We start from the raw sequence: 20234 nt of genomic DNA, 5'->3' as shown, positions 1-20234 counted from the left end.
TTAAAACTATTATTAACCAATTTTGAGGTCAAGTTTATAGTTAGATTAATTATATATTATTTTTTGTTAATGAAATAATCACCAATATTAATAAAGTCAAGCATATAAAGCAGAAATAAAGCAGTACCCAACAATATGGCAACCCATAAAAAACCAATGAAATAAAAATTCCACAGTAAAAATTCTGGAGGGGTTTAACCTGTACAGTCCTAAGGTGAAAAAAAAAATCCACCAATTAATTATAATTTTTAAAATAACCAAATAACCCTATTGTTAGTAAAATTAAATTTAACCACCTTACCAAATGCAATTCCGAGTCCATAGACTTACTTAGGTATGGAGATATTGCAATGTGAATCTCTAGTCCACAACTTGAATAATTCACTTGAAGATTTAGATCTATTTTTTATGATAATTGGACTACACCACCAATTTTAGATTGTGCTTTGAATGATCTCCGTAGAAGCTTTTGAGAGCGAAAAGCACAAAACCTTAGATTTGTAAGATCGCAACTCCAAGATTCTTTCGGATGTGTACCAGGACTTGCTTAAATACATTTTTCTTGTTTACATGAGACCCTAATCACTGAATGGGCTGAATCAACCAAATGAACGTTTCTAAAATCGTGAGTTTTGATCTGTGAAAATACAGCTCAATTTGGTGAGATCTAAGCTTCTTGATTGGTCGAGTTGGTGTCAAACAGAACACTTTTGCACGGTAAACTCCAGCACTTGGGCAGCAATCTTGACAACACTTAAAAGACTTTAAAATTACTAAAACAATACACTTTTTGCTTACCAACCTAAAGTTAAAAAACCTAAGAGATATCTATATATAAAATCTTTCATTATAATCATCATTATCGCCGATTCTTGGTACTGGGGAAACTTAGAAAGCATACATGCATTTATTATCCTTAACATCAAGCATAAGTTAACATGACTAAGAAGAGAGTTCTTCATTAATTTCACCTTTGTTGTTCTTCATCCATGCATGTAAATCTAAGTCTGCCTATGAATTTAGCAAGAACACCGATCTTAAATTTCCTTCTTTGGTACATTATCTTTTTAAATCTTAGTTATGAAAATCATCATTGATCATCATCTAATCCAAGATAATGATCCTTTAAATTTTTAAGAGTAATATTTCTATTTTATAGTTCTTAAAACCATAATCATCTATTATAAAATAGATAGATTGGATTTTGTCACATCATTAACATTTAAATAAACATTAACTATTACTATATGTATACCTATTTAAATTATTAACCACATGATAAAATAATCCATTTATTCCACAATGAATTCATAAGATTCTAAAAAAACTCTACAGTATGAAATTACCCTAAAAACTTTAAAGAATATCAATCCACCTGATCCCATCTATCAACATTCTCACCCACTGCTGCTAAGTTTTTCCAATCCCATCCATCAATCGAAGCACAAAATCAAGCAGCAGTGGATGAGAATTACCAACGTATTAATTACTTAAAGTTAAAAAGAAAGTACTTAATGGAAAGAGAATAACCTCCTCCAACAGAACTATTTTTGACTGAGACTTCACATCTTTTTAGCATGGCCCTACAATACATGTACTAGATTCGAATTCCTTGCCAGCATCGTTGAAAGTTGAAAACCCATTTGCACTAAACCTTGAAATAAACGTGCCAAAGATACATTAAATGGTTAATATATCTTCTTTTGACTGCATTTGATAGCGTTTCTCTCAGAAATTATTGTATTGAGAATATTCTGATATTTTCAAAAAGACAAACTAAAATAATGTGTAGGAATAGACGAGTAGTAGTAGAATTGTCAAATCAATAGAATATTAAGCCAACGTATTCTGGACCTCGCTATTGAGTCGAATTACAAGATTATATCTATAATAATGTCATTGCCTTCATTATTAGAGAGAGTAGAATTAGTTTTTTTTCTTTTTTCTTTTTAGAGAGCTTCAATCTATAGTGTTTAATTATCAGAGACTTTACCAGCTGAGGTAACTGAAACCTACAAATAGAATTCTTTAATGTAATTATAAGGAATCAATCATCAAAAGCAATACTCTAACTATGGAGGTAGCAATAATAAATTAAAGAACGTGATAGCGGTACACCTTTAAACTTGTAAATTTTAATATGTAACATTAATTCAAATTATGATGATCTTAATACTAGTGATGTAAGACAATAAATTTTTTTTTTCTAAAAGTCTATATGGTTTGAATGCTTTTTTTTTTGCCCAATTAAAAAGAATTTTGGGAACATTTGGAATTATCCACATATATATGCCTTATCAATTTTTTAGAGTTTATACCTTTGTTGACCAAAGCATTCATTAAGACCGAGTTTATTAAAACAAAATATGATAGTAAATTATTAGAATAATCTTAAATTAATAATAAAAGCTTTTAAAAATTTTAAACATTTTGATAATAACTTTTAATTAAAGTAGTTTTAAACTTTTTGAAACTATTACAATAAAAATTATAGTAAATGATTAATTAAGTTAAAATAAATAATTATATTTCATTTAAATATATTTAAAAATTTTAATAATTGAATTTCAGTTGAAGTATTTTAAATTTACGAGGAAAGAGTATTTCAAACATTTTGAAAATATTTAATAGAAAATATAGTACTGCAAAAAATAATTTAAATTAAATAATGAAAAAAAATTAATTCTTAAAATTTTTAATAAAAAAAATTTGATTGAAGTATGTTGATTCTTATATAATTTTTTTTATTTAAAGAATTTGTAAGTGCACAATTGCACCTGGACCCAAAGAAGGTTATGGGCTCAGGCCCAATGAACCTTAAACAATGAAATCTGTAGAGTGTGGGTTCGAAACCTAGATTAAAGGTACTGAGAACTTGATAACGGGTTTTTATAAGCAAACACTTGTAAATAATGAATGATAATTGCAAATGGGTCTCCTCGGACTTGAGCCGAGGACTATTTCTTTACTATTTCTCTTTCTTCCTTAAAGATTACAATTCTTAATTTCTTTCTTAGTTCCCGATCCCCCCTTTTCTCTAGCGTTCATCCCCTTTAAATACTTCTTTTTCTGATGCTTTTTCCACGTGTTGCTCTAACCCCCTTCCCCCTATATATTTCTTTTTCTTAGTACCTTTGAATAGTGACCAGAAGTTTCAGTTCTACTGTTCAGGAGTCACTTCCCCATTAATGCGGCCAGGGAGGTAGGTGCAGAGTCTTTAATGTGGTAGTGGCAGCCTTTTCTTTTGGTATTTTTCTAACACCGGTGTACCTTGAAGATTCAGGGTTTCCCCCTTTAACCATTAGTCTTTCCAGAGTTGTGCATTGACCTTCATGATGAAGCTTTGAGTTCTCTTGGACCTGTCCGAGGAGAAGCTCGTCCTCGGCTGTATCCTCGGATCCTTGGCGTATGGGCCAATTCGTAGAGTTTAATTCTGGAGCAGGTCGGTCCTCCATGCTACAGTCCAAAGGCCCATATGCCTACTTGGGTCATTTTACTCCCCACAGAATTCACTTAGGTTGCATTTTGTTTAGGAGTCCACATTAAGATGGGCATCTAAATTTCTAAAAATGCGATACCTGACAATCTGAAGGTTTAAAAATGTAATTACCTTATAATAATTATATAGAAATGTGAAATTAGAAAAACATATTCTTCTATAAACGCGTAAGATAAGGCAAAAAAATGATTATATATATAGAATAATATATAACATGATGTGACATAAAATTATTGTTCTTCTCTATGCAGTGAAATCTACTTCATTCCCTAGTACCTGGTTAGCATTGAGCCAAATTAAGGACTGCGCTTGAGAACCCTTATTCACTAAAGACAAAGTATCGAGAATTTTTCGGTTCAATATGCAATCATGACTCCAGGGGCAGCTTGATGCGTTTGGGGCCTAAGGTAAAAATTAATTATCTTATTTTAAATACAAAATTATTACTAATTAACATGAACTACGTAGTTTTTTTTTTTTTTTTGAAATTTTATAAATACAAAAAAATTTGACAAAATTTTTCGCACTTGTTGATTTGGCAGATTGATAGTGGTAAGTAAAAAAGTGGTATTAGTGGTAGACCTAGATGAGAACTAGTAAAAGTTTCCTAACTGAACTCTTATTATTATTCTTATTTTTTTTAGAAATGTAACATTCACAATATTTTTCACAACAAATCCTAGGTTTTAAGTTGTTTCTTGTTTTCTATTTGAAAACACTATTATAATTATTTTTTTGTCATCAATAACAGTCTATAAGAACTTGCTACTTAGCATTATTTGTAAAAGTGTTATGAAAAATATTGTAAACATAGCATTTTTCTTTCTTTTTTGTTTGTTTTTCATCTAGTAAAAAAATATTATTTTATTTATTGATTTTAAATAACCCTATTGGTTAAAATTTGTGAGGCATTTTTTTTACTTAGAGCCTTAAGCGACCGCATCTATCGCTTCTACTGTTCAGCCGGCAGTGCATGATTCATAAATTTATGATTTAGACTATACCATCATTCCCATTCAATCAGAACCGATTAGCTTTCAGCTCAAAATCTCATTATTTCCCAATGCTCATTCTCAATAATTCTAAGCTAGAGGGTAAATGGTCTACAATCACATATTTTCATCCCAAAAAAAAATGTTTACTTGATCAAGAATCATACATTGCACGTGTGACAAGTAAAGCAAGTCCAACTCTGAAATAACGAAAGAAGCAAATAAGCAATACAGCTCTTTGCTACAAACCCTAACTGGGCCACCATGGTACAGCTCTTACATCAAATTCATAACCTCAGTGTAGTCAGTACTCATACTTCCAAATCACCCATTTCTCTGTTCTATTCTTCTGATAGTTGCTCTTTCACTTTTGTTTTTTTAGGTGTAATGTGACTTTTTCTAGCTAGCGATATAGACCTAGGGATGCCCCTTCTTTATTCTTTTTTTTTTTTTTTTTTTTCTTCTTCTTCTTTTCTCTCTCTCTCTCTCTCTCTCTCTGATCTTTTTCCTCTTTTTAAACCTATTCCCCAATTGTACTGCTTTAAGAGAGAAAGATGAGAAATCACTCATGCTGCAACAAGCAAAAGGTTAAGAGAGGACTGTGGTCACCAGAGGAAGATGAGAAACTCATCAACTACGTTACAACCTATGGCCATGGTTGCTGGAGCTCTCTCCCAAAACTTGCTGGTAACGTTATCTCTCTCTCTCTCTCTCTCTCTCTCTCAATTGCACTAGCTTTCATATATTCCTACTATCGTTTCTCAAATTTGCTTTAGCTTTCATACATTCCTACTATCGTTTCTCAAATTTGCTTTGTTCTTCTTTTTGTCCCTTTTCTTGTACGGTTCTATGAAGCAGGTCTGCAGAGATGTGGAAAGAGCTGTAGACTTAGATGGGTAAATTATCTCAAACCTGACTTAAAACGCGGGAGCTTCTCTCCCCAAGAAGCTGCCCTCATCATTGAACTCCAGAGCATTCTAGGAAACAAGTACCTTCTTCTTTTCCAAAAGTGCTTATATTATTACTAATTATAGATAATAATAAAAACAGTAAAAATTAAATATCATAAGTCACATATTAATAACATAATAAATGAATTTTTTTTATTTACTTTTTTATTTTTTTATTTAACACTTGATACTCAGTAAATCTTATCAAGTAAAATTTATAATATCTCTATCATTACTCTTTTTAGTCTTCTTATTATTGATATTATCCTTATTATGTATATCATTTTTTTTTCATGCAAAAGGGAACTTTTTCTTTTTTGGACAGGTGGGCTCAGATAGCCAAACAACTACCAGGAAGAACAGATAATGAGGTTAAGAACTTTTGGAATTCAAGCATTAAGAAGAAATTGATTTCTCATGATGTTCATGCCATAACCAACTCTCCTGATATGCACTATAATGGTAACTCTGAGGAACGCTTTTTCTCTCTAAATGCAAACCCTAATTGGATCCTAAGCTCTCAACAAAACCAGCTATACCTTCCCACTCCAACCCCAACGTTGCATGGCTTTGATCATGGTGATCTCAAATTAGAGCAAACCAATTATGGTGCCAGTTTGGTTCAATTTCCACCCCCACCCCCAATGGCACCACCATCAAATTCTTCTTTTTATGATCCACTATGGTCATTAGGCTATCAACCTCATGAACAATTTGATCCTAATCAAGAACTTCAGAATTTCAGCACTAGTGGAGCAACACAGCATTATATTGGCGATAAACTTATTGGTCCAAGTATCACAGCAGCGCAATATGATGAGGATCCATTAACATCCATGATTCCAAAACCTTGTGAGAATATTAGTGGTAATTGTTGTGGCATGCCTTACTTATGTGCTTCACAAGACCTTGGCCCACTTGCTAGTCTCCCATATTTTCCAGCTAGTTTTAATTATCCACATGATCCACACGTGCCCAACAATCATATGGAGTACATGGATGTGCCATCATGTCATCATCGTACTTGATACAATTTGTCACAAACCCTAATCTTCCTTCAATTTGGGAGACTTAGACATGGTACTCTGTTGGAGTTAGGTTCTGTCTATTAATTGATGGACCTAGCTAATTGATACAATGCATTTATTGCTTGTTATGTGCACAAGACATAAGAGAACCCTCTTTGGGAAACCTAAATGTTTCCCGTTAAAGTGAGTAACGCTGGCTGAAGTTCAAAAAATATGTGTAGATTATTCAAGTTTGTCAGCTTAATTAATAAATTTTATGAATTCCTACTTCCTGGTGCTTAGCAAAGTTGAAAGTATCTGCTCTATATTTGTACCAGTTTTTCTGTGGACACATACTACTTGATGTACCTTAGTACCTGGTTTCGTCGTTATTTTCCAATACCAAGTGAGAGGGCTCACTCCCTTTCTCTCTTTGTCATCATTATTGAAAGCATATAGACAAATAAATCATCTGATTATGGAGGAAAGTTAGAGACAGTAATTAATTCTTTAATCGTCAATTCTCAGAGATTTGTCAATCATACGGTTTCCTATATATAGTACTGTTGTTAATTTTGACGGATCAACATGTATCAACGCGCGTTAATACATTTGTATTCATGAGGAACATAATAATAAAATTGTAAACATGAGAAGAAGTAATACAAGAGGAAAAATTAAAATAATAAAATGGTAACAACAACAACAACAACAATAACAATAACAATAACAATAACAATAACAATAACAATAACAATAATAATAATAATGATAATAATAAGAGGAAGAGGAAGTGGAAAATTGTTATTGGTTAGTTTAGCAAGGGGTGTATATGGATTGGGTTAATTTGAGGTATTTCTTAAACTCAATCTACCCAAGCTAAGCTCCTTGAGTTGAGAAATTAAAGACCCAACCTAACTCATAAAGATTGGTGTGCATTCAATTATTCAGTCTCCTTATTTAATAAAATATTTTAATTTACACGAAAGGGGTTTGACTTAGTAACTTAATGATATCAATACCCTATGATGCCCTATGTATGAAGTTTGAAACCTCCTTTCCCTATTTATCTAGCAAAAGAAATTACAATTTACACAATGGAGTCTGATACTCCAACTTCATAAGAAGTCTCTGTCACACCCCAAACCCCAACGGGTTCAAAGCGTGAGAAAGACATCTCAAGTACCTGTAAATTTTGTACTTTTTGACAATTCAATCCACATAAATCCTATCAAGTATCAACATCAAGAATTATCTTAATAATTTCATTGAATATACTCTCAAAGTTAGTCAGAGCTCTAAGCATTAATTACAAAGATCATTGGCCACAAAAGAATAGAGGTCTGAATAATAATTATATATCAACAGTTTGTCCCATCAGAGGGAATATAGTCACAACCACTATAATATACAAAAGAATGAGTTAAGCCTATTCTAAAATATACATCAGTAGTTAGTCTAACTACTATTAGCCACCAAAAGCTGTCTCAAAATATTGTTGCCTACTCTGAAAAGTTTATAAAAATAATGGGATGAGACAGGGCCCAGTAAGTAGCACAATTAATGGAGGTGGGAGAAATGCAAGTTTCATCATCAATAATAATAATATGACAAGAATAGTTAAATAATGAAATACCAAATTTCTCTAAGTAACTACCTTGAAGCAATAGACTATAATCTGTGAGCACTAACAATTTAAATTCCAAAGTCATAATATCTAACATAAGATAAATTATCACAATAATAAACCACACTACCACATAGACCGGTCAGAGGATCCACTCATTCACAATTGGCATGATATTGTCCTCTCTGGTATGCAGACTCTTAGCCCTATGGACAGCAACCTCACACATACCTTCAAGGTTTTTCTCTCCACCCATGGGCAGCAGAGAGAGTGCGTCAAATATAACCTCTTTTGCATGTGGTCTTTTAGCCTTATGGACAGCAGCCTCACCCACACACAATCAAGAAATCTCTTCCCCCCATGGACAGCAGGGAAGAACGCGTCATCCAAAATGAAAGGGCACTGACCTAGATTTAATTCCGTTGTCACAAAGACTACGAAAACCAAATCGAATGATCACCGGGAAATCACACATGGCATGGTGTTAAAACTACATGATACTCACAAGTTACATTACTTTGAAACACATAGTTTATATCCAAGTAGTTTCAGGAAAAAAAAAAAACTACTTCCACCTTCCCAAGAAGATTTTCTATCAATTTCTCAAGTACTAAGACAAGATAAGCATCTTTAAATTTTCTATTATACCATAGAATCCATAATTTCCTTATCAAATATTAAATAAAAGATGTTCATTTTTCCATATCAACAATTCATGCATTTCCCCAAATGTAATACCAAATATGATGCATTTTTATATATAATAATATGTAATAGGGTCACAACACGACAATTTTAAGAAAACATATATTCATATATAATTTTTCAAAATGTGTTTGACCCAAAAATATCGTTTGTGAAATATGGTAATTTTCCAAAAATATCTCATTAAGAAGCTACTTACCTCGCAACCACAAAAGCCTAACTCTCCAAGTTCCAAGGAGATTAGCTAGAACCTAAACAATATCAAGTAAACCTATCACAATAAGTCTAAAACTTGAAATTGTATCTAACCAAAATTTAGGATTTGCCAAATAAACACTTAATTAGGCAAGCCTACTATTTAACCTCATCAAAGATAATATATATCATTCCCAAGGTTTCTCAACAAATTTATTCACAAGGTATCAACTCCAATTTATAAAGTTAACCCGTTTCATAATATCTCCAACATTATGACTAGTTTTCATAAGATTTACACTACATCATTAAGAGACCCATGAAAGCAAAAATCAACATATCTTCCAAGACAAGAAATTTAGAATTTCACTAACTCCAAATAAACCCAATGACAATGGCAAAATTAAATTTACCAACCATCATACATTATATCTTAAAACCCCTAAATTTTTCCACCATACATAAACCTTGAATAGCCATTTTAACACAAAATATATATACCCACTCATCAAAAATTCCACCAATACAAAACCCATACATAAAAACACATAAATATCACTTCCAATGCTCATAAATCACATGGGTATCATTATCAAAACTTATATAAAAATTATCCTCAAGCAAAAGTGTAAAACCCACCAAAAGATTATAAATTTTTACCTCAAATAAAATGATGAAGATGCTTATGGGTTCCTAAGAATTTTTCCGGTGATCTTGCCGGAAAAATGATGGTGAGATGGTGTATTTTGGAGAGGAGGCCGGCAAGTGAGTTGAGAAGTGAGTGTGTTTAAGTGAAGAGAAAAGAAAGAAAAAATGAAAGAGAGAAAGAAAGGTGAGAGCCAGCCAAAAGAGAGAAGAAATAAGAGAAAAATGAGTGGTGGAGAATGATGGGTAGTGGGGTTAGGTGGGGGGGCATGTGGGAGGGGCTTAAAAACTTACCTTAACATTTTTTTTTTTTTTTAAAAAGCTGACAGGGACGTGACATTCTTCTCCTTTTATAAAAATTTCGTCCTCGAAATTCTACGTACCTTGATTTTGAAAAAGGTTTGGGTATCTTGACAACATATCATCTTCACGCTCCCAAGATGCCTCTTTCTCTGAGTAATTCTTCCAAAGCACCTTTACCCAAGTTATTGTCCTTTTGCGTAGCACTTGCTCTTTACGGTCCAAAATCTCTATCGGAACTTCTTCATATGATAAATCATCTCTAATCTAAAGGGGCTCATAGCTCAAAATATGTGAAGAGTCAGGAATGTATTTCCTCAACATAGACTCATGGAAAACATTATGAATTCCTGACAAGGCCAGTGGTAGAGCAATTCTATATGCAACTTCGCCCACTCTCTCCAAGACCTCAAAAGGCCCTACATACCTAGGGCTTAACTTACCCTTTTTACCAAATCTCATTACTCCTTTCATAGGTGCAACCCGTAGGAAAAATTTATCTCCAATTTTAAGTTCCAAAGCCTTCCTTTTAATGTCATAATAGATCTTTTGTCTACTTTGGGCTGCTCGTAGTCGATCACGAATCATATTTACCTTTTCACAAGTCCTCTGAATAATCTTTGGCCCTAATATTTTTCATTCTCCCACCTCATCCCAACAAATCGGGAATCTACACTTTCTCCCATACAAAGCTTCATAAGGTGCTGCTTTAATACTTGAATGATAACTATTATTGTAAGCAAACTCCACCAAAGGTAAGTGACTAGCCCAATTCCCCTTAAAATCCAAAACGCATGCTCTCAACATATCTTCTAGAGTTTGAATAGTCTGTTCAGATTGTCCATCTGTCTGAGGGTGGAAAGCCGTGCTAAAATCCAATCTAGTACCCAAGGCCTTTTGCACACCACCCCAAAAACGAGAAGTAAACCTTGGGTCTCTATCTGAAACAATAGAAGTAGGTACTCCGTGAAGTCTCACAATCTCATCAACATAGAGCTTAGCTAACTGATCAAGGGAGTAGTTCATCCAAATAGGGAGAAAATGAGCTGATTTTGTCATTCTATCAACAATCACCCAAATAGCATCATGCCCCTTAGGAGATCTTGGCAATCCAAAAACAAAATCCATAGAAATTTTCTCCCACTTCCATTGGGGAATAGGAAGTGGTTGCAACAAACTCGAGGGTCGTTGGTGCAACACCTTAACCTACTGACAAGTCAAACATTGCTCTACGAAGTGAGCAATCTCCCTTTTCATATTATTCCACCAAAAGTTTTCACGAAGATCATGGTACATCTTTGTACTACCCGGATGTATTGTATATGGGGAATAGTGAGCCTCCTCTAGAATCTCCTTTTTAATCAATGAATCATTTGGCACACAAAGTCTACTCCCAAATCTCAATGCACCATCCTCAGAGATAGAAAATTCAGATTTCCTTCCACTACGCACCTCATCCAAAATTTTCTTTAGATGTGGGTCATCGGCCTGTGACAATTTAATTCTTTCCACCAAAGTTGGTTGAACACTCAAACTAGCCAGGTAGGCCTCAAAATAGCCCATAACAACCTCAATCTTCATCCTTTCAAGATCCTGAATAATTTCCTTTTGAGAGGTTAGCAAAGCAGCTGAAAAACTCGAAGGCTTTCTACTAAGAGCATCAGCTACAACATTAGCCTTACCAGGATGATAGTTAATAGAACAATCATAATCCTTAACCAGCTCCAACCATCTTCGTTGCCTCATATTTAACTCCTTTTGGGTAAAGAAATACTTCAAACTTTTATGATCAGTGAAAATCTCGCATCTTTCCCCATATAAATGATATCTCCAAATTTTCAAAGCAAAAACAACTGCAGCCAACTCCAAGTCATGAGTGGGGTAATTTTTCTCATAATTTTTCAACTGACGGGAGGCATAAGCCACAACCTTCCCATTTTGCATCAACACACAACCAAGTCCCTTATGAGAAGCATCACTATAAATAACAAAACCCCCTGTACCTGAAGGGATAGTTAACATTGGAGCTGTGACCAACCTCCGCTTTAGCTCTTGGAAGCTTTTCTCACAATCTCCCTTCCACTCGAATTTAACATTCTTCCGAGTTAGTTGTGTCAAAGGAGCTGCAATGCGGGAAAACCCCTCTACAAATCTTCTATAGTAACCAGCAAGGCCCAAGAAACTTCTAACCTCACTCACATTTGTAGGCCTATCCCAATTAACCACAGCTTCTATCTTATTAGGATCCACTGTAATTCCATCCTTAGATATCACATGACCCAAGAACACCACTTAATTCAACCAAAATTCACACTTCTTCAGCTTAGCATACAACTTCCTTTCTCTTAAAATCTATAAAATAATCCTCAAGTGTTCTTCATGCTCTTCTTGACTCTTAGAATTAATAAATCAAAATATCATCAATGAACACAATGACAAATCGATCCAAGTACTCATGAAATACCCTATTCATCAAATCCATAAAAGCAACAAGGGCATTAGTTAATCCAAACGGCATCACCAAAAACTCATAATGACCATATCTAGTCTGAAAGGCCGTCTTTGGTATATCCTCACCCTTAATCTTCAACTGGTGGTAACCAGAACGAAGATCAATCTTAGAAAAGACTTGTGCTCCTTGCAACTGATCAAATAGGTCATCAATACGAGGCAAAGGATATTTATTCTTAATGGTGACTCTATTAAGCTCACGATAATCAATACATAACCTTATAGACCCATCCTTTTTCTTGACAAATAAAACTGGAGCTCCCCAAGGCGAGGCATTAGGGCGAATAAACCCCTTGTCCAACAATTCTACCAATTGCTCCTTAAGCTCTTTCAACTCTGTAGGTGCCATTCTATAAGGTGCCTTAGAAATAGGTGCAGTACTTGGAAGGAGATCAATAGAGAACTCAATCTCACGATCCGGGGGCAACCCAGGCAAATCATCAGGAAAAACATCTGAAAATTCCCTCACAATGGGAATGTCTCCTATCTCCAATTCTCTACTTTGTGAATCCACTACACTAGCAAGGAATCCTTGGCATCCCTTTCTAAGCAAGCGGTTTGCTTGTATGCATGATATCACACGAGGCATAAAAGGCAAACACGAAGCCTTAAATAAAAACTCTGATTCGCCTGGAAGCCTAAACACCACTTCTTTCTCAAAACAATGCACACTAGCATAGTAAGAAGCCAACCAATCCATGCCCAAAATAACATCAAAATCATGCATATCCAACAACACCAAATCAGCCAAAAGCTCTCTACCCTCAATACAAATAATACAAGACTTAAGCACAAGATTAGTTAATAAAGTATCACCAACAGGGGTAGAAACCGATAACTCAAAGTCAAGTAGTTCGGGGCTCTTATCATGATTCTTAGCAAATGCACAAGAAACAAAAGAATGCGTAGAACCAGGATCAAAAAGAACTTTAGCATGTGCAGAGAACAAAGGAAGTATATCTACCACCACCGTATCCGTGGCCTGAGCATCCTAAGTAGTTAAGGCATACACTCTACCTTGCACCTTCTTCCCATTGTCATTACCCTTTGTAACTTGAGATGAGGAAGAGGAACCCGAGCCCTTAGAACTTGGGCAATCTCTAGCAAAGTGTCCAGGTTGCTTACAAACAAAACAAATCTTGACCCCATCACAATTTTTTCCATCATGAAGTTTACCACAACGAGAGCAAGACTTCTTATCACCAGATTGAGGATAGGCACTCTTGCTATGCCTAGAAGATTGTCCTCTATTACCCGAGTTTTTAAAGAATCCTTTCTTATGCCCTTGACCCTTACCATGTTGAGAAGGAAAGGGCCCTTGCTTCTTTTCACTCTCCTTGGCATTAGGGTTGTGCTTATAATCTTCTTCAAGACTCATTGCCCGCTTCACAGCCTCAGTATAAGTATCCACTCTGGAGGCTATAATGAGAGGGCGAATCCTACCATCAAGGCCTTCCCAAAACTTTTTCACTTTCTTAGACTCATCTGGAATTAAGTAAGGAGCAAAGCGAGAGAGCTCAACAAACTTAGCAGCATACTCCTCCACTGTCATAGCCCCCTGAACCAAATCAGAAAATTCTCTTGCCTTACGATCCCTCACTACATCTGGGAAGTATGTCCCATTAAAAACTTCCTTAAACTTCTCCCAAGTAATGGGAGTGCTCAACAAACACTCAGCGCCTCTCCACCATCTCTCAGCAGGACCCTGAAGAGTATAAGTGGCATACTCCACCTTTTCAGCATCAGTGCATCTAAGAGCTCTCAGTAATTTTTCCATCTTTAGCAGCCAGTTCTCTACTGCTATAGGATCAGGTCCCCCATCAAAAGTTGGAGGATTTTGCTTATTGAACTCCGGAAAAAGGCAACCGTCCCTCCTCCGTTCACCACCCTAGATTGCTCTAGCAATCCTAGCATAAATCCTGTTTGCCACTGCCTCCTCATTAATCTCACCACCATCAGGAGTGACAGGTCTCTCACGCTCTTGGCGTTGCCTATGACCATGCTCAAGAGCTGTAACCTCATCCACATGCCTTACTTTTTAGGAGGCATAGTGTACCAAAGTACTTATACCTATACCCAAGAAACAAGCAAGTAAATCATAAGGCAACATAGAAGGTTAACACAGAAAAGATAGAGAAGAAAAGGAATAGCAGGTGGAAGCTGAAACAAAGGTATAAAATAAAGAATTCATCAACCCCTAATGCTCTGACTTAGATCAAAATCAATTCCTATTTTCAAAAGTCTATAGAATCATAACCTATGCTTTAATACCATAACTGTCACGCCCCAAACCCCAACGGGTTCAAAGCGTGAGAAAGACATCTCAATTACCTGTAAATTTTTTACTTTTTGAAAATTCAATCCACATAAATCCTATCAAGTATCAACATCAAGAATTATCTTAATAATTCCATTGAATATACTCTCAAAGTAAGTCAGAGCTCTAAGCATTAATTACAAAAACTATTGGCCACAAAAGAATAGAGGTCTGAATAATAATTACATATCAACAGCTTGTCCCATCAGAGGGAATATAGTCACAACCACTATAATATACAAAAGAATGAGTCAAGCCTATTCTAAAATGTACATCATCAAATAACTCCATTACAAAAGTTCAGCCTCCATCAGTAGTTAGTCTAACTACTATTAGCCACCAAAAGCTGTCTCAAAATATTGTTGTCTACTCTGAAAAGTTTATAAAAATAATGGGATGAGACAGGGCCCAGTAAGTAGCACAATTAATGGGGGTGGGGGAAATGCAAGTTTCATCATCAAGAATAATAATATGACAAGAATGGTTAAATAATGAAATACCAAATTTCTCTAAGTAACTACCTTGAAGCAATAGACTATAATCTGTGAGCACTAACAATATAAATTCCAAAGCCATAATATCTAACATAAGATAAATTATCACAATAATAAACCACACTACCACATAGACCGGTCAGGGGATCCACTCATTCACAATTGGCATGATATTGTCCTCTCTGGTATGCAGACTCTTGGCCCCATGGACAGCAGCCTCACATATACCCTCAAGGTTTTTCTCTCCCCCCATGGGCAGCAGAGAGAGCGCGTCAAATAGGACCTCTTTTACATGTGGTCTTTTGGCCCCATGGACAGCAGCCTCACCCACACACAATCAAGGAACCTCTTCCCCCAATGGACAGCAGGGAAGAACGTGTCATCCAAAATGAAAGGGCACTGACCTAGATTTGATTCCGTTGTCACAAAGACTACGAAAATCAAATCGGGTGATCACCGGAAAATCACACATGGCATGGTGTTAAAACTACATGATGCTCACAAGTTACATTACTTTGAAACACATAGTTTATATCCAAGTAGTTTCAGGAAAAAAAAAAAAAAAAAACCTTAAAAATCTATTTCCACAAAGTTTGTAAGGTTTTTCAACTTCATTCTTCCCAAGAAGATTTTCTATCAATTTCTCAAGTACTAAGACAAGATAAGCATCTTTAAATTTTCTATTATACCATAGAATCCATAATTTCCTTATCAAAGATTAAATAAAAGATGTTCATTTTTCCATATCAACAATTCATGCATTTCCCCAAATGTAATACCAAATATGATGCATTTTTATATATAATAATATGTAATAGGGTCACAACACGACAATTTTAAGAAAACATATATCCATATATAATTTTTCAAAATGTGTTTGACCCAAAAACATCGTTTGTGAAATATGGTAATTTTCCAAAAATATCCCATTAAGAAGCTACTTACCTCGCAACCACAAAAGCTTAACTCTCCAAGTTCCAAGGAGATTAGCTAGAACCTAAACAATATCAAGTAAACCTATCACAATAAGTCTAAAACTTGAAATTGTATCTAACCAAAATTTAGGATTTGCCAAATAAACACTTAATTAGGCAAGCCTACTATTTAACCTCATCAAAGATAATATATACCATTCCCAAGGTTTCTCAACAAATTTATTCACAAGGTATCAACTCCAATTTATAAAGTAAAGCCATTTTATAATATCTCCAACATTATTACTAGTTTTCATAAGATTTACACTACATCATTAAGAGACCCATGAAAGCAAAAATCAACATATCCTCCAAGACAAGAAATTTAGAATTTCACTAACTCCAAATAAACCCAATGACAATGGCAAAATTAAATTTACCAACCATCATACATTATATCTTAAAACCCCTAAATTTTTCCACCATACATAAACCTTGAATAGCCATTTTAGCACAAAATATATATACCCACTCATCAAAAATTCCACCAATACAAAACCCATACATAAAAACACATAAATATCACTTCCAATGCTCATAAATCACATGAGTATCATTATCAAAGCTTAGATAAAAATTATCCTCAAGCAAAAGTGTAAAACCTACCAAAAGATTAGAAATTTTTACCTCAAATAAAATGATGAAGATGCTTATGGGTTCCTAAGAATTTTTCCGGTGATCTTGCCGGAAAAATGATGGTGAGATGGTGTGTTTTGGAGAGGAGGCCGGCGGGTGAGTTGAGAAGTGAGTGTGTTTAAGTGAAGAGAAAAGAAAGAAAAAATGAAAGAGAGAAAGAAAGGCGAGAGCCGGCCAAAAGAGAGAAGAAATAAGAGAAAAATGAGTGGTGGAGAATGATGGGTAATGGGGTTAGGTGGGGGCCATGTGGGAGGGGCTTAAAATCTGACCTTAACATTTTTTTTTTTTTTTAAAGCTGACAGGGACATGATAGTCTCAAGATACAAAAATGAATCAACAAAAATATTTAAATTACATATATTTGTAAATTATTAATAGCATGGGTTTAGTCAGGTTATTTAAATTTAAAATCTTTCCAACATGAACTCAACCAAACTCAATATCCACAAAAAATAAAAAATAAAACCCACCCAACCCATCAACCATTAAATAACCAATTTGGCCATCGGGTTGGATTGAATTCAGTCAAATTGGTGGGTTAAATTCACATCCTTACTTTTTTTAGGAATCATTCTATATGAATTATATATGAGACTATTCCAAGCCTTGTTAGGTTAAACATTTTGATTTTTCCTTAAATCGACAGATTAATCTTAATAATCAGTGATAATGATGGCTAAAATCGTCAGTATGTTATTCGTCCAATGGAGCCAATATCTTTTTTGGATGCCTGCAAAATAAAAGAGAGAATTTGGTTGAGAAAACACCAGTGGGGTGTTTTCTTAAAACCCTCCGATAATAAAGTCAGAATCAACTCCTATATTTTGTATATTGATAGTTTTTTGTAATAATTTTTGACATACCTTAGCAAGTGATATGGATCATCCCTTTTATAGGTGATTTAGATAGTTGTTGTGCACATAAATGTCTTCATGTACATAACTTCAGGTAATTATTTCCCTATGTGTAACGGCCTCTGTCTTAATGAGAGTTTAAGGTCGATGAATAATAGTCATCATTAAATAGGCTTTATTGCTTTTGTAACATATTAAATGATTGAGCTCATCATCTTTAATGATCAGCAGTTACAGAACCTATTGAAGGTGGTACTCATTTATTGTTGTTTGGACGATACATTTTTTGGTTCATCAATTGCCCTCTTATTTCGAAATTGTTTATCTAGAGGAGGACAATTTTCTAGGAATAAACTAGATTCATCCATGTCGCTTCGAATTCCATTCTTTTCTCGGCAATTTTGTTTACAATCGTCACTGGGCAATTGTCTTTAGATGGCATGATCATTGCATGTGTCACTGGACGATCAATGCATATGTATTGTTTGGCAATTGCTGCATGTCGCTGGGCAATCATCTTCTAATGGCATGATCATTATGTGTCACTAGACGATCAATGCATCTGTTTTATGATTGCAGCGCGTCGTTGGGCAATTGTCTTTAGATGGCATGATCGTTGCCGTGTCACTAGATGATCAATGCATTTTTTTTCTTTTTTTTTTTTGCAATTGTTGCATGTCTCTGGCTAATTGTCTTTTGATGACATGATCATTGCGTGTCGCTAGACGATCAATGCATTTTTTTTTTTAACAATTACTGCATGTCGCAGGACAATTCATCTTTTGATTTGCAATTGCTACATTTTGTAGGGCAATTCGTCTTTTGATTTGCGATTGCTACATTTTGCAGGGCAATTCGTCTTTTGATTTGCGATTGCTGCATTTCGTAGGGCAATTTGCGCAGGGCAATTGGTCTTTTGATGGTATTATAATTGCGTGTCGCAGGACAATCAATGAATCTTTTTTTTTTTTGCAATTGCTGCGTTTTGCAGGGAAATTGTCTTTTGATGGCATGATCATTGTGTATCGCTAGATGATAAATGCATCTGTTTTGCAAGGCAATTCATCTTTTGATTTGCGATTGCTACATTTTTTAGGGCAATTCGTCTTTTGATGGTATGATCGTTGCGTGTTGCAAGACAATCAATGCATCTTCTTCTTCTTTTTTTGCGATTGCTATGTTTTGCAGGGCAATCATCTTTTGATGGCATGATCATTGCATGTCATTGGACAATCAATGCATCTATTTTGAGATTAATGCGTTTCGCTAGGCAATTCATCTTTTGATTTGTGATTGCTACATTTCGCAGGGCAATTAATCTTTTATTGGTATGATCGTTGCATGTTGCAGGACAATCAATGCATCTTTTTTTTTTCTTTTTTTTCTTTTTTGCGATTGCTATGTTTTGTAGGGCAATCATCTTTTGATGGCATGATCATTGCATGTTATTGGATGATCAATGCATCTATTTTGAGATTACTGCGTTTCGCTGGGCAATTCATCTTTTGATTTGCGATTGCTACATTTCGCAGGGCAATTAATCTTTTGATGGTATGATCGTTGCATGTCGCAGGAAAATCAATGCATCTTTTTTGTTTATGATTGCTGCATTTCGTAGGGAAATCATTTTTTGATGGCATGATCGTTGCGTGTTGCTGGATGATCAATACATCTGTTTTACAATTGCTGCGTGTCGTTGGGCAATCGTCTTTAGATGGCATGACCATTGCGTGTCACTGGATGATCAATACATCTTTTGAGAGAGGAATCCTAGGATCACTTCATTTTTTGAAAGAGAAGTCTCTGGATCTTGTATTCAAGGTCATTACCCGAGGGAGACCTTTATTTAGTAATGAAATACAAAAAAGGATGATAAAAAAAAAAGTAAGAAAAACAGGAAAACACTTACTAGTCATATTTTCTTACGTTCTCAGCATTTCATGGACGAGGTAGATCTATCTCATCCATGTTTGTTAGGTGATAACTTCTTTCTCGTGTGTAGCTTTTCATGATTCCTTTAGAGGCTAAGACATCCTCTGCATTCATGTACTTTTGTATTTTGAACAATAGGTCAGCAATGGTTGCTAGCGGGTTCCTTGTTATTGAAAACAAGAAATCCTCTGATCTTAGTCCTACCTAGAAGGCCGTGACCAACACCTAATCCTTTGCTTCGTCCACTTGCAGGACTTCTTTGTTAGATCTTGTCACATACATTCTTAAGGATTCTCCAACTTCCTATCTCACACTTAACAAATGCAAAGTGGGTTGTCTATACCTTTGGCCGCCAATGAAGTGATAGACGAAAGCCTCACCTAGTTCGTTGAAACATCCAATTGTCAAAGGGGGAATCTTGTTGAACCATACCTTGGCTACTCCCTTCAAATTAATTGGAAAACCTCTACACATAATTTCATCCGAGGTTTTCTGCAAGTTCATTAGACTTTTGAAGGATTCAATATGGTCAAGCAGATCCTTTAAACCGTCAAATGAGTCAACTTATGGGAGCCTAAACTCCTGCGGCAGTGGCA

The 20234-nt window shown here is 35.0% G+C and overlaps 2 protein-coding genes and 2 long non-coding RNA genes across 4 annotated transcripts; 1 reads left to right on the top strand and 3 right to left on the bottom strand.

Annotated features, from left to right (window-relative positions):
• Positions 1–5045: 5045 nt before the first annotated feature.
• Positions 5046–6646, top strand: LOC142633914 (transcription factor MYB26-like). The gene is made up of 3 exons (XM_075808177.1): positions 5046–5178; positions 5350–5479; positions 5767–6646. The coding sequence occupies exons 1-3, from the start codon at positions 5046–5048 to the stop codon at positions 6467–6469; spliced, it is 966 nt and encodes a 321-aa protein (XP_075664292.1). The 3' UTR covers positions 6470–6646.
• A 1250-nt stretch (positions 6647–7896) lies between these two features.
• LOC142636949 (uncharacterized) lies at positions 7897–9810 on the bottom strand. The gene is made up of 3 exons (XR_012844438.1): positions 9636–9810; positions 8980–9031; positions 7897–7955 (listed from the first exon to the last, which is right to left on the bottom strand). It is a non-coding gene; the product is annotated as an uncharacterized LOC142636949 (long non-coding RNA).
• A 3612-nt stretch (positions 9811–13422) lies between these two features.
• LOC142634637 (uncharacterized) lies at positions 13423–14208 on the bottom strand. Its single transcript, XM_075808928.1, has one exon. It carries the CDS (start codon positions 14206–14208, stop codon positions 13423–13425), a length of 786 nt encoding a protein of 261 aa, XP_075665043.1.
• Positions 14209–14912: 704 nt separating this feature from the next.
• On the bottom strand, positions 14913–17014 carry LOC142636948 (uncharacterized). Its single transcript, XR_012844437.1, has 3 exons — positions 16844–17014; positions 16188–16239; positions 14913–15119 (listed from the first exon to the last, which is right to left on the bottom strand). It is a non-coding gene; the product is annotated as an uncharacterized LOC142636948 (long non-coding RNA).
• Between the last annotated feature and the right edge of the window lie 3220 nt (positions 17015–20234).

The sequence above is a fragment of the Castanea sativa genome, chromosome 5 (genome assembly GCF_040712315.1).
Source record: "Castanea sativa cultivar Marrone di Chiusa Pesio chromosome 5, ASM4071231v1".
Taxonomy (NCBI): Eukaryota; Viridiplantae; Streptophyta; class Magnoliopsida; order Fagales; family Fagaceae; genus Castanea; species Castanea sativa.
Note: the sequence above shows the minus strand (reverse complement) of the source record. Positions and strands in the feature narration are given on the sequence as shown.